We start from the raw sequence: 14469 nt of genomic DNA, 5'->3' as shown, positions 1-14469 counted from the left end.
ACACACGCACACGCACACGCACACACACACACACTCTGTTTTAGGCGCCGTTTACACGAGGAGAAAACTGCTTGGATCTGCATAGTTTCGCGTGCGTATAGCCCTATTATTTACACGAGGCCGATAGAAACTGACCCCACAAACGATAACGGGTCCCAAGGTGGATAGATTTGCAAACGAAACGCTCTGGGGGGTCAACCGAGTCCGTGTAATCACCTCTATACGAATATTTCCTGAAAAAATAGCGATAGCCCCACCTCTCCCCGCCTCTCCTGCTCACTGCTGTAGCAACTATCAAAAATAGCTGTGTTAATTAAACGCACAAGGGGTTCTTGAATGAAATAATATTATAAAAGGCAAACCAGAATTGTTAACGCCCAATATACTCCTTAAACAAAATAAACAGAGTCAGATTTCATGCATTGATCCATTATATTGACAAAGGAGGATCTCACCCGGTGTTTGTAGAGAATATCTCTCTTTCTGAGCCGTCCTCTCCACGGAGACGTGCTTCTTGGTCGGTCGATGCAATATCCACAGATTCGGTTTCTTTCAGTTAACTTCCCCGTTGCATTTATCCATATAGGAAATGACTATATCCCGCTGAATACCAGCAATCGCCACACACACTTCCTCCTGTCAGTAGCTACTGCTAGTGCTACTGCTACTGACCATGCTACAGATATTAGTGCAAAATATACAGCTCCTCTACCACAACCATCAGCAACAAGTGGACATGGAGAATTACATGAACTACATGTTGCTAAATACACCGCGGGGCATGAACAGAAGGGTAGCCATGGCAACATTGCGGCGGGGCTGCTGGGCTGCCCTTCTTCGCTGCTTTTGGTGTATTTTGGCGGAAGTTACAGCGCCACTTACAGTCCCGGCATATGTACTACAGCGTTTCCAGCGGCCTCGTTTGAACAGACACGTTAAATGAAACGAATGCATGTGAACGGAAGACTTTTTTGAATACGCATACTGTGCATAAACGCAAACGTTCCCGTGTGAGCGGGGCCTTAACTGTCTGCTCGTTAAGAGTCATTTTCAGCTTCTTATATATGTGTGTGTATGATTTAGGCTGTCGTCTTTGATCTGTTGGATGAAAAACAGCAGGGATTGATAGACATCAAGCTGCTGTTTTAATGTGTTGTGGTCAAAGCTTTTATCTCTTTAAAAATCTCTCCATTTGTTTTATAGGTGTTCTTGTTATTGGTTATTCCAGGGATTTCTAATCATTACACAAGACTAGATAAGCTCCCTGGCTTTAATGCTTGATGTCTTCACCAAACAATGCTGTTGGTCCACACAGGGAAATGTTTCGGTAGACAAACAAAAAGTAGTTTTCCCTTTTGCTTGTCCTCACTGTACAAAAGCTCTTAAGTTTGCACTGTTAAGCAAGCTGTTCTTTCTCAACTACTGGATGTTAGCAAAGTTGACAGAATAAAGTAAACTAATTCCTCCTGAAGGCTTTGGGGTATTATCGTTATCAAATATTTCTAATTGAATTATGGTTTGTCTTAAAACCAATGTGCTTGCAGTGAAATATCTCTTACAGTGCTTATACGTCGATTTGTGTTTTGGCATATATGTGTTTCTTTTCTTACACTAGAAATATATCTTTATATAAACTCTTGCTGAAAGGTGCCTTTACTTCCACATGCTGACTTGCTATTCTGTTTTGTACCGTTCACATTAATTATTGATCAACGATAAAATGATACCATTGCCTGGCGGTAAGGACACAGAGCTGAGTGTGCACTACGAGTGAGAAAAAGACGAGGGAACGAAGACTGCAGGAGAATATTTTGACCTTAAATGTAGCTTCTGCAGATGCAGACAGAACGGAAGATGATTTTGTTCCGAAATGAAAAAGAGACCACACAGAAGAGCCGAAGTACGAACGAACTTCTCACTGACTGAGGCATTGGGTTTGATGGTCTCTAGCCAGTATTAATAACATTTAAGGCCAACGTTTTGTCAAGTATTGAGTGTGTATCAAGTGTTTTATGATAAGAAAAATACTCTATTTGAGTAAGACAAGACTGGATCTGTTGATTTGATTAATGTATTTTCCATTCATTTACACAGTTCCTTGCAAACTTTGACTATAGTAAGCATATGTTATCCCCTAAAAGCATAATGTGGTCATTAGTAGAGCATTTCAAATAAGAGTATGAATGTATAAAGGTTTCTACAGTACGACAAAGTAACTCAAGTCATTAAAGAGCCCTTTAGTTATATCTGTGACAGCTGTATATTACCATAGTCCAAGTCAAAAGTTTGAATGACTTGAGAATGCTCAGGGCGTTACTTTTGTTAAATGTTATCCAGAGGCACAGGCTCTTTGAAATAGAAACTAACAAAAGACTGAAATGATCTGTCTGTCACAGGGACATTTTAGTTCCTTCTTTTACTCGTCTTTATCCAAGGTCTTAAAATGGTTCATTAACTCAGGGGCCACTTCTGTCTGAGCACCAGCGCCAGACAGATAATAAAACACGGTGAGCTCACAAAGAAATAATAGTTCTGCTTTTAGCCCGAAAATTCACATTATACGGAGAATTTAGACACCTACACAGATATTACCTTCTGTCTAATACAATGGGCGGAAGATGTTTTGGCATACCTGCCAACCCTACCGATTTGGGTGGTAGTCTACCGCTTTTGACATGTTTCTACCGCCTACCGACTTAGCTGGCTTTCCCTACCGATTTTCAATCTTCCCAAACTATAACAAATAAAAATGACACTACATAGACACATCTACACTGGACTCGACTTTTGGCGGACACCGTTTGCAGCGTGTCTGTGATCCCATCATACAAACAGTCCTCTGTGTTTCTGAAAGAGAAACAACGTGCAGAGGAAAGGCAGCGTTACCCCCGGGGCTGATGGGTAATCACTCCCAAATGAGTTTAAGGGAACAGAGACGAGGCATTTGAGTCCTGCAGGGTTTCCCCGTTAATATCAGTGTCTCGAAAACACATGTTGGCGACTGAAAGACATCCAGTGTTTGGTCTTTTCCTGAAGCATCCTTCACCTACAGTGTCTCAACTGAAAGAGGACCACAAACACACAAAAAATATAATACAATTTTGAGATTTGGGGATATTTATCTCCCATTCTTTCACTTTTTCTGACATTTTCAACACCAAACATGTCGTTAATGTCTCTGTTTAGTGAACTAGAGCAATCTGAAAGCCTGTACATTATTCACATCACACTTTATCAGTAGAAAAATGCAGGAAATGACTTTTTTAATGCAGTATTTTCTGACTTATGGCGCAACACAAAGATATTTCGCTTTGTGCAAACCTTTGACTCTAATGTCAACAACATGAAACAAGAATATGAACCTGGCTTTATCCAATGTTCACACAAGAGTTCTACATCCTGACACATCCTTCATCTACACTGTCTCAACTGAAAGAGGACCAGAAACACATTAAAAATATAATAAAATGTGGAGACTTTAGGATATTTATCTCCCATTCTTTTACTTTTCGGGCATTTTACAGACCAAACATGTCGTTGGTGTCACTGTTTACCAAACAGCATAAAATACATGGTTTATACATGTAATCACTGGGGTTCCATTTCTTCTGATTACCTCATTTGGGCGTGCACATTTGCCGCGCGCAAACCATACCTCTTTTGGATTTGGAAAGGTTGGCATGTATGCAAATGTCATCCGTGAACATTAATTATTTTTCATGTGAAGTATTCAAAGAGGATGTCGGCTCTTCACACTGTATAGATGGGAAAATGCTTCGATGTGGAGTGACTTGTAATTTAAAAATTATTTAGCTAGCCCCCGCATGTGAAGGTCATTAGCTGATGCTTGACCATGCTACGCTAGCAAAGGGCTAACGGCTATCATAGCAAGCAGGATGTTTAGCTTGTAGAGCTGGTAACATACAGCCCTTGTTCTGTATGTGACCAGCTCTGCAAACTAAACATCACATGCATGTCTTTATTTTCCTCAAGGAGAATCCTGATAAAGGTTTATTCTTAAAAATACCTTGGGCTGTTGCTATCTATATTTGTAGCCAGCATGGGTAGCTGCACTAGCTAAGATACTTCATCAATTTAGGAAAGGAAATCTTAAAACGAATGCAAAATATAAAAAGTGTATTATCAATAGACATAACACATGATAACCAGTGTTTTTACAAGTTGTTATTTGTAATTTTGCGACTATTGCCACTGAGTGGATATCACTGTGAAATATGCTAATAGTCTTCATCGTCAGTGGGAAAATATGTTCTCTTTAATTTAGTCTGTCATACTTTATTTCAAACAATTCAAATCAGGCAGATTTGCTTTAGGAGAAATGTTAATTACTGTCATCAGTAAAGACCTCCTCCTTCCTCCGCCCTGATTAAATAATTTACATAACTGTGTTGATAACTCCCAAACTGTTCTATTTACTTAACATTGAAAGTCAGTCTGTTCCTGTCTAGAAGGTTAATTTAATGGAGCCTGTAGAAAACATATTGAATGTGTCTCTTTTTAGAATTTAGATCAAATTGTCTAGAATTGCAACCACTTTTTAAAGCATAGTGCTCTAATCGACATTTTTCAAGCACCACTTACATGTATCAGGTTCAATAGGTTCAACCTGTCTGGTTCTTGTGGTTCATTAACTCGATTCAGGATCTTTTATCAGACCGCTCTCTGTTCCTCTGGACCAGCGGTGGACAGATTGTACCCTTCAGTGCATCTACCTCGGAGGTTGCCAACCTTGTTTATTACCTGCAAGGCTGGAAATGTACTTTTGGTCTCACTTGCTTATGTGGCTGTTGGTCTTAAAAGAAACCAGCTTTTCAGAATCACCCCTAATCCAAAACATGTTGTTCATCAAATGGAATCAAATCCAGGGAAACTGCATTGCATCCCTTTTCTAGTCGTACCTTGATTGCAGAATATGATGTTTAATTTCTAATCTTACACTTTGACGGAATAGATTGACAGGCTATTCATACCACATACTTACAAATGTCCTTGTTGGCGGCATCATCGTATCTTAGAGATTTTTCAAAATAAAGGCCTGTTCATGGAGGGAACATAAGATTGAAATGTAGTACTGTGGAGGAGGCATGTAGCGCAGTGGACTATTGCGTTGGTGTTCGGATTAGGGGGTCACAGGTTCAAATCCCACTGCAGTCAGCATGTCGTTGTGTCCCTGGGCAAGACACTTCACCCCAAATTGCTCCTGTGGGGATTGTCCACTCTAACAAGTGACATGTAATGGAAAAATGTAATGGTGTGATCTCTGGAATTGTGGCTACCATTTTTCTTAAAGATTATGCTTTTATCATTGTTACACTGAAGTGAATAGTTGTACTTTTAAGAAATCAGTACACCATTTTCTTTCTACTAACGTGATTGATCTAAATGATTTAAAACAAAGCAGCTTTGTGTAAAATGTCCTTCTATCTGCTGCATGGAGAGTGTGTGCCCCACCCTCTGGCTCTGGCCTTGAGACAAGAACATTGAATCGACTCCATAAGGGCTTTAATGTCACATGCTAATGACTGGAATTCCATCCTGCCAATAAATATAATGAGTTTTTAGCATGATTGCAGGTAGCGTATGAAAGATTAAATTAGTGGCATTTAAGGCAATTACCCTTACTCGTTTCCTAGGACTGCAGGAAACGATTTCTTGTGTTATGAATTAATCAGCTTTTTCAACCTTTGTTGGAGAAATTAGAAAAAGAAATGCCTTGCACGTGCTCTCAGAGTCCAAGGTATACAAAACCCAGTGACATACAGTTTGCTATTATCAAAATAGTTTCTCATTATGTTTCTTTCCATAGAGCTATTGATAAAAAAAAATATTAATTTAAGCTCTTATATCCTATGAAGGCTATTTTCTGTACAAGAACATTCATACACAGTACTACACTACACAATATGGTCAAAGATAGATTATGTTCTTACATAGAGATATTTTTAAGTGTTGTACGCCATCAGAAATTGTTCATAAGCTCCACGGACTAATGCTCATCAGTCTGTTTTAGTTGTCTAACCCTACACCTCCTCAATGAAAAAAGCTATTTATTATTTGATCTCGGAAAGACAGCAGAGAAACTGCTGTTGAAGTAAAACTTCTCCTAATATCTTCAGCAGCTGCAGGGTGTAAATCAAATGAAGTTTGACCTCTTCACCGTAAGTCATGGCATATGGAAAGGTATGCCACATCCCTATTTTTCAGGCCCTTGTATGACTATGACAAATCTTTCACTGATGTTAAATTTGTCCAATATGGCATTCTTTTGCTGATCTTGGCAATGCGGCAGGAGCATGGAGTTGGTTTACTTTTATCTCGCTGAAGTCATTTGTCATTTTGATCGAGTGTCTTCATGAAAGTGAAGTCATAATTTGTTTTGCGCAGTTGTGTCTTTTGAAGAAATCAGATAAAAAACAAGTTACACTGCAGTTGATTACAGTAGGTCTGTTATGACTGGAGACTTTATATTTATCTTTGTGTAAAAGCTATTTTTAGAAGTTTGAAATTCTCTTTTTCCCAGTTTCCTGATAAATGTGAGGATTTCAGCAGCTGCATTCTGGTGCATGTCTGCCAACAGCCACACAAATAACTGAGTTAAAAAGGCCAACGGTTTATGAAGACAAAAAAAGCAGAGAGGTTAATCTGTCATGTGTCTTTTTTGGGAAGAAATACACTTTTTTTATCTCAGAATCTTTTACAGTATTATGCAGATGTATACATGCAAAAGCATTCAAATTGCATTCAAGTGTTTGTATTATATAAACATGCAAATGTCAAAAAGCATTTGCATGTTTATAACCCAAAAAATATTAAGATATTCAGGGGCAACAACAACAAAAACATAATGTAATACTTTAACGTCAAATCATAATGGCCATTTTGAGAAAGATAATAGTAGATCAAACATTTAAATAACTAATAAACATGAAGTCTGAACTTTTTTGACACCCACAACAGGTACAAATAAAACTGTTGCCACCAGCTGTCGAGCTTCGAGCATATCTAAAAGGTTTTTCTTACCTTTGAATTGTAAGTAAAATCCCAAATGTCATGGATGTTGTTTACTTTTCTCCTTCCATTTTATTTAAAAAAAATACTTTCTGTATTCAGTCCAGCCATCACTGTTACCTGAAGAATCCCCACAGAGTTATTACGCAGGAAAGCAACCCAACATTTCCCCTGACAGTCTTTCAGAAGCCTTCTCTTCCTTTGTGCATTAAGTGTTTGTGCTGCAGGGGAGCGGTCGATGAAAGGTCAGGCCTCCTGTGGAGAAATTCAAAATAGACCAAACCAGACTTTGCTGTAATACTGACTAATGCAACAAACATTGGTTTGATGGATTTAAAGGTGAATACACAACTACACGCCTGACTTTCATAATGCAACCCAATGACATCATTCATTATAACAAAGCAAAAATAAAATATTGTAATGTTAGAAGGAGATGTCCTAACAACTGTTTCCTAAACCTTAAGATGTGTGTTACATAACGCGTAACCTGTGGTCAAAAATACACACAGCCATCATCATATAAATCATTCTCAAACAAAGCGTTCTTGAAGTGCATCGTTTCAGTGACCCCAGTAGAATTAGATCTAAAAAAATAAATGATTTTAAAGTTAAGTTAAAGCCTTTTATTGTCATTATACAAAAAGTACAACGAGATTCAGAGTGCAAAAACTAGACATGCATAACATTAAAAACACGGCAGTAGGACAGACAACATAAGCAATCATACGGGGGGAATAAATAGTTACAAATATTGATATAAAAATAGTTTATCATTTTAAAAGTGCATTCAAAGTGTGTATATGTGTGGAGATGGTTACGGTTATTGCATTAAGTGTGGTGGTTAAGCAGCCTGACGGCCCAGGGGTAGAAACTGTTTTTTAGTCTGTTTGTCCGTGACTTGAAGCTCCTGTATCTCCTCCCAGAAGGCAGGAGACAGAACAGTCTGTGACCTGGGTGAGAGCTGTCCTTTATTATTTTGTTTGCTCTGCTGAGGCAGCGGGAGGTGGAGATGTGTTCCAGAGAGGGCAGGGGGCAGCCGACGGTTTTCTCTGCCATCCTAATCACTCTCTGCAGGGCTTTCTTGTCCGCAGCTGAACATCCAACATACCACACAGAGATGGAGTATGACAGTATTGGTCGCCCGGTAGAAGGACACCAGCAGCTTCTTGTTCAGTCTGTTTCTCCGAAGCACCCTCAGGAAGTGTAGTCGCTGCTGGGCCTTCTTAACTGCTGCAGTGGTGTGTGCTGTCCAGCTAAGGCTCTCTGAAATGTGTACCCCCAGGAACTTAAAGGTGGAGACCCTCTCCACTCTCTCTCCATTGAGGTGAAGGGGGGCGGGTTCTGGACGGTGTTTTCTGAAGTCTATGATGATTTCTTTTGTTTTGCTTGTGTTCAGATATAGGTTGTTTGCTGAACACCATGCAGACAGCTTCAGGATCTCGTCTCTGTATGCCGACTCGTGGTGTCATCTGCAAATGTTATAATGGAGTTGGAGGGGTGAATGGGAGAGCAGTCGTGTGTGTAGAGTGTGTAGAGTAGAGGGCTCAGCACACAGCCCTGCGTGGAGCCAGTGCTGAGGGTGCGGGTGGAGGAGCAAGGGCCTATTTTCACTGTCTGAGGACGGTCTGTAAGGAAATTGTTTATCCAGGCGCATATGATGGGGGGGGGGGGGAACCTAGGCTTGACAGTTTTTCCACTAGTATGTCAGGTATGATGGTATTAAAAGCTGAGCTAAAATCGACAAACAGCATCCTGATATAGTTGCCTGGGACTTCTAGGTGGCTCACAGCTGTGTGAAGGACCGTGGCGATGGCATCATCCGTGGATCTGTTAGCTCTGTAGGCATACTGATGAGGGTCGAGGGAGGGTGGGAGGCTGGCTTTGATGTAGTCGGCTATCAGACTTTCGAAACATTTCATCACCGCCGATCTTAGGGCTATAGGCCTGTAGTCTTTGAGCTCTCTGACTGGTGTCTTTTTGGGGACAGGAATGACGGTAGCCGTCTTCAGACAGGATGGAATGCAAGCTTGTGACAGGGACAGGTTGAATATCCTGGTCAGGGCCCCTGAAAGCTGGTCAGCACAAGCTTTGAGTACTTTTCCAAGTACTCCATCGGGTCCTGAGGCTTTTCCAGGATTTGAATACAAAAGGATGTTAGCAGAGAGAGATTAGAAGTACAAGTGCTAATGCATGTTTTGGCCACAGTGTATAGCAGTTGTCTTTTAATATGCTGAATGTTGCGTCACCAAACAATTTACGCACGACAAAAAGAGGAACAGCAGTCATTATGACATCAATACTTTGTCTTTTCGCGTGTTTCTGTTAATCCGGGACGTCATTGATACAAATGGCCAGCAGCCGCTGCTGCTCAACAGCTTTTACCACAGCCCAAATTTTAAGTCATTTGTGCATTAAGTGTGTGCTAATGGCCCTTCTGGATTAGCTCCATAACCTCTGCACTGTTAGTCATGTTTATGTGCTGTCATGTGTTTAGGGCTGTCCCTCTCTAACCATTAACAGTGATCTGAGACCTCGCTGACATTTAACTTCAGGACTGAAGAGAATTACATGCATTTATTTGTGCTGTTGAAGATTATGGGGCTTGGCATAAATCATTGTATTTTTTTGCAGCATAAGTCAACCAGTTCAACCCTATGCTTGATGCTTACTCCAAAAAATTAGCAGTGAATAAAATGACTAAATCAAACATCTGTTCACTTCAGTGATTAAATACAAAATGCATCATAAGTTTGGAGCTTTACTGTCTCCCCTTTTAGCCTTAAGTACAGAATAACGAAACGTTCAGTAACTCCAGCTGTACAAAGGCCAGGGTGTGGAGACTTCGGTGTGGAGAGAGGTCGTGCTGTGAATTATCTGCAGTCTGTTGCCAAAGGACACAAAGTCTGCAGTAGAAAAAAGATCGCAGTGTGCTTTTTGTCCTTTCCTTTCTATTCTGGTGGTCTAAACATCAGAGGCTTGCAGCTATTCATTCAGTCGAAGGAATAAAACAATCTCTAAGTTTATAATCACATGTGTATTAAAAAACGTAAGAGTATCCCTTTCAATTATGTAATGTTATGAGTTCCCTTTTCATTCTTTACTTGCTATTTAAAGCTTTTCCTATTTGATTTTACCATCCGTGTTTCATTCATTATGGTATTCACGTTTCTGACCTTTAAAAAGGCTTATTATATTTGCAGAGAGTTGCTCTTAGGAGAGATATATTGCAACCTCCACGGTGAAGCCATTAGATACCCTTAGCTATAAATGTAAAAGTAATATAAATTCAAGTGTTAATCTTCTCAATGTGATAACATTTTATTTCAGACGGATAATGTTTTTTGCAGCACTGATTGAATGCCGGGAGATAACTCTGAGGTTGTGGAAAGGTTGCAGTTTTCACACCGTAGGTCTCGGTCCAGGACAACCATAAATTGTCTTTTGAGCTGCATACTCTGCATTTTTGTCCTGTATGCTGGGCCGATTATATCTCTTATTTAAGGGAATAGAATGCAAGAGACGTCATCTTCTTAAATCTGTGCACACCGCTGCTTAAAACTGCTTTGTATTCAGCAAAAGATCACTGCTTTCTTCCTAGTCTTCAGCCGTGATAAAACGTGTGAGATATAGATCTCTTATATCACAAAATCTATATTACATTTAATTCGTTTTTTTTGATGATGGTTACCATTTATTCATACATTATCCTTTGATTTACGCACTTCTTTATTTTGAAATCTTCTGAAACTCTGAACATTTTTCTGTGTTTGTGAGTTGGTGATTAAAATCTGCCATGTGAAATAATGGTGCACATACACAATATTAGACCCAGATTGCAAAGGAGTACAGTATGTAAGTGTTTGATTTGCTACAGCATTAATCGCTCCCGTTCATTCCTTACCTTTGTCATTGCTATTGATCTCCCAGAAGCTGTTACAAGGGGCTTTGCGTCTGCAAGTTGCAAGACCCTTCATGCCAATGTGATTCATCATACCTTTATAGAAAATAATAAGATCTGCCCTCCTGTGTGGAATCTCAACGGCTGTGTATGCAGAAATGGATTACTGTGATTGATGGGAAGGGATTTAAGATGGAATATCTCTTTTTTTTCTATTCCTATTGTTTTAACAATGGAGGGATAAAGGGGCTGCGGGATGGATAGGTGTAGTGGAATATATCAAAAGGAAGATAAATGCTTTCTGTTGAGGAGTGTTTGGTCAGCAGAATTTTAGAGTGTGTGCTTTGGATGTAACCGAGTTCCACAAGGTTGATTGAATTTCAGATTGTGCTTACCTACCAGTCTTCATTTTTGCATGGGAAACATCTGTTATGTCAGGTTAGAGGAGCGGGCTCTTCCTCTGCAGCGCCTCCTTAGAAACCGTAACACATTTACACTGATGGTTACAAATCATTTAAAAGATGTATCGGATGTTTTAATCAATGCTCACTCTGGTACCTTCTTATGTCTATGTGTGTCTTCTGATAATAACTCACGGGTCATTGAAATTATTGAAAGTTTTACTTCTACATTACCCAGCCGGCCGACTCAATATTCGAAAAACCCGATGGTTGTTTCCACCCTAAATGGTCCCAATGTAGAAGTGCTCATGGACTTCATGGATCCTCTATTCATAGTCCCATTCGCAACAACCATCTCTTTCTCCCCCCTCACACTGATGGGACCTTCTCTATGTGGCAGAGATTAGGCCTTATCAGAGTAAGGGAACTTTACATCAACAATGTTTTTGGTAGCTTTAGCCAACTCTCTGACAAATGTAGCCTCCCAGACTCTCATCTATTTCGCTACTTCCAGGTCCGTAACTGGGTTAAACTAAATAACCCTTCATTTCCCAATATCCCCCCAGATTCAATAATTGACTCAATTCTGGACACTCTAACAACCAATTTACAATTCCATCTCCCGTCTCACAGAAACATCTCTTGGTAAAATCAAGCAAGATTGGGAAGATGAACTAGTCCAAGCAATAGATGTTGATGTCTGGGATGGCGTATTAGCGAGAGTGAACAATAGTACGTCCTGTTCCAGGCTCAATCTTATACAACTTAAAGTTGTCCACCGTATCTATTACATCTACTCTAAACTCTCCAAAATATACCCTAATGTCACGGATACCTGTAACAGATGTCACACGTCACCAGCAAACATGACTCATATGTTTTGGTCTTGTCCTCGCCTACAAGGATACTGGACAAGCATTTTCAAACACCTCGCTGAGGCCTTGGACGTGGTATTGACACCATGTGCAGAAATATAGACCGTATAAATGTAACTCATTGTGCCTGACTCAATAAAAAATAAATAAAAAGATTATTGAAAGTTTGTTCATTTTAGAAAAGTGAAAATTGAAGTTCTTTTGATACTTTTTCTGTGAGCTTAATAAAACAATTACCAGTGTTTAGAATAAGCATTTGTAGGTGTATCAGTGATTTAACTTGATTTGTGTGCTTAAATTATAAGGGGAATTATTCCTGGAAAGTCCTTGAAAAGTCATTGAATTGGATGTATAACGATATATAACCTTGCTAATAACACCTACATTTGACTGTATTCTGTACTGCATAACTCAGACCAAGCGCTCCATATGAACTAAATATAGAAGATGAACCATTCAACTGTTATCAAGTGTCTCTTATATCTGTGGAAGCTGAAATGTCAGGGATACTACAGTATAAATGTACATATTTTAGCTTCTCTGCTAACATGCCTGTCCACCTGTGTGTTTCCCAGGAGGCATTGGGGGAGACTTCAGGAGTCCATGGAGCAGCGGAGGACAGGAAGGAGAAGGTGCCCAGCCCCCACCTCAGCCAAATGGTGGTCCTCACCAACAGTGGGACTCTTTATGGGCTCGCACAGAGAGTGGTGGCCACTGAATCTCTGTAAGTACTCCAGATAGCAGAAAAATATAAAACATGCAATTTTATTACACATTTAGACGGCACACATCATGTTGGGTCTGTATTCCTCTGTTATGAGGGAGAACGTTTAATACAGCAGTGTCCTGGCAGTGTGATGGCAGTTATATCTATCAAAGCATTTTCTATTATCGAGAGAAATAGCTTGATATTTGATCGCTGCCCCTGCTCCAGGTGGTCATCATTTCATTGGGCAGTGTTACACAGGCTTGCCATGACATTTTGCACTGCCTACAGCTTGATGAGGAGAACAAATATTTGTATGAAACAGAGGGAGGAATTTCTTCGCCCCTTATAATAAGCTCTCCCCTATGATTTACTATTTGGGTTAAACTCTTGCAATCAGCGGCTCAATTATTACAAATGTTTCCCCTCTTGCCCGCCCATGTTGTTATTCTCCATGTTAATCTATGTCTAGTACATCCACACACACTTCACAAAAGTGCCCTCGTACATAATTAGATTAAACTATAATCAGTGCGACAACTCCTGGACCTTGAGAAGTCTGCAGCGTACAAGTGCTTTATAATGAAATTCTGTTAACCAAGGGGCCCAGATGACACCGCTGCAAAAACGCTGAATAGGCGTACACTCCCTCACACGAGTTTTTCATGTATCTCGGGGCAGCCAAAAGCCTCAGAAGAATAATGAAAGTAAAAGAGCTCAAGTGCAGAGGTGGAAATATTTCTCTGGTAAAGTTTCAAAACGAAAAGATCCCGAGGGAGAAACATGTCAGACTTATTCTGGGCAGAACTGCATGAAAAGTATTCCGTCTGAAAAAGGTGTTGTAGGAAAAGGCAGCTTACCTTAGTGTGTGTTGTGAGCATATGTGGCATCTTAACCTGTTAAGCCCCGAGCCTGTTTTTCAGGTTTCAGGCTCGAAAATGACATGCCCAAAACAAATGACTACAACTTAATTTCTAAAAGGGTTATATGAATAATTTCTTTTATCAAAGCAAGGTTACATCTGTGAGTTGGATGTAGAAGTGTCAGAATCAATATAGATTTTTCTGAGTCAGAATAAATTCAGATGGAACATAGCAAAAAAAGGTAAATTCTTACCTCCGCCTAAAGAAAAAACATTACTTATAGTGAAAACCACCCTTGAATGATGGGATGGTAGACTAAAAGCTTTAGGAATCCAAAGTATAACATATAATAAGTACCCTGTATCAAGATTGAGGCAAAACAAGTGAAATCTGACCTTTTTAGAGAGGTTTAGCAAAAAAGATTCCAGGCGGAATAAGCTTTGGGCACATTTGGGTACATCTGGTTCCATCAGTGCCATTTGACCTTTTTCAGGTACCAGACTATACAAATTGTGTATTACATTGAATTATCACCATAGGTATTCATTCCATCCAAAAAAAAAAAAAAAAATATATATATATATTTTTTTTTTAATTTGTGGAAAAAAAAAAGGACCCGCCGACGGGGTCTTTGGGGCTTAACAGGTAGCATGCAGTGTTAAACCCAGGATAAAACCAAGATATACTTAAATGC

The 14469-nt window shown here is 39.8% G+C and overlaps 1 protein-coding gene across 1 annotated transcript in view; it reads left to right on the top strand.

The window, feature by feature from the left end:
• The window catches only part of vps50 (VPS50 EARP/GARPII complex subunit), a 108510-nt gene that overhangs the window by 82487 nt on the left and 11554 nt on the right, over positions 1–14469 (top strand). The window contains exon 23 of the mRNA XM_034124867.1: positions 12782–12930. Within this exon, the coding sequence (XP_033980758.1) occupies positions 12782–12930 (149 nt within the window). The remainder of the gene's footprint in view (positions 1–12781; positions 12931–14469) is intronic.

This window comes from Trematomus bernacchii, unplaced genomic scaffold (genome assembly GCF_902827165.1).
Source record: "Trematomus bernacchii unplaced genomic scaffold, fTreBer1.1, whole genome shotgun sequence".
In the NCBI taxonomy this organism is placed as follows: Eukaryota; Metazoa; Chordata; class Actinopteri; order Perciformes; family Nototheniidae; genus Trematomus; species Trematomus bernacchii.
This window is presented reverse-complemented; position numbering and strand designations above follow the sequence as displayed.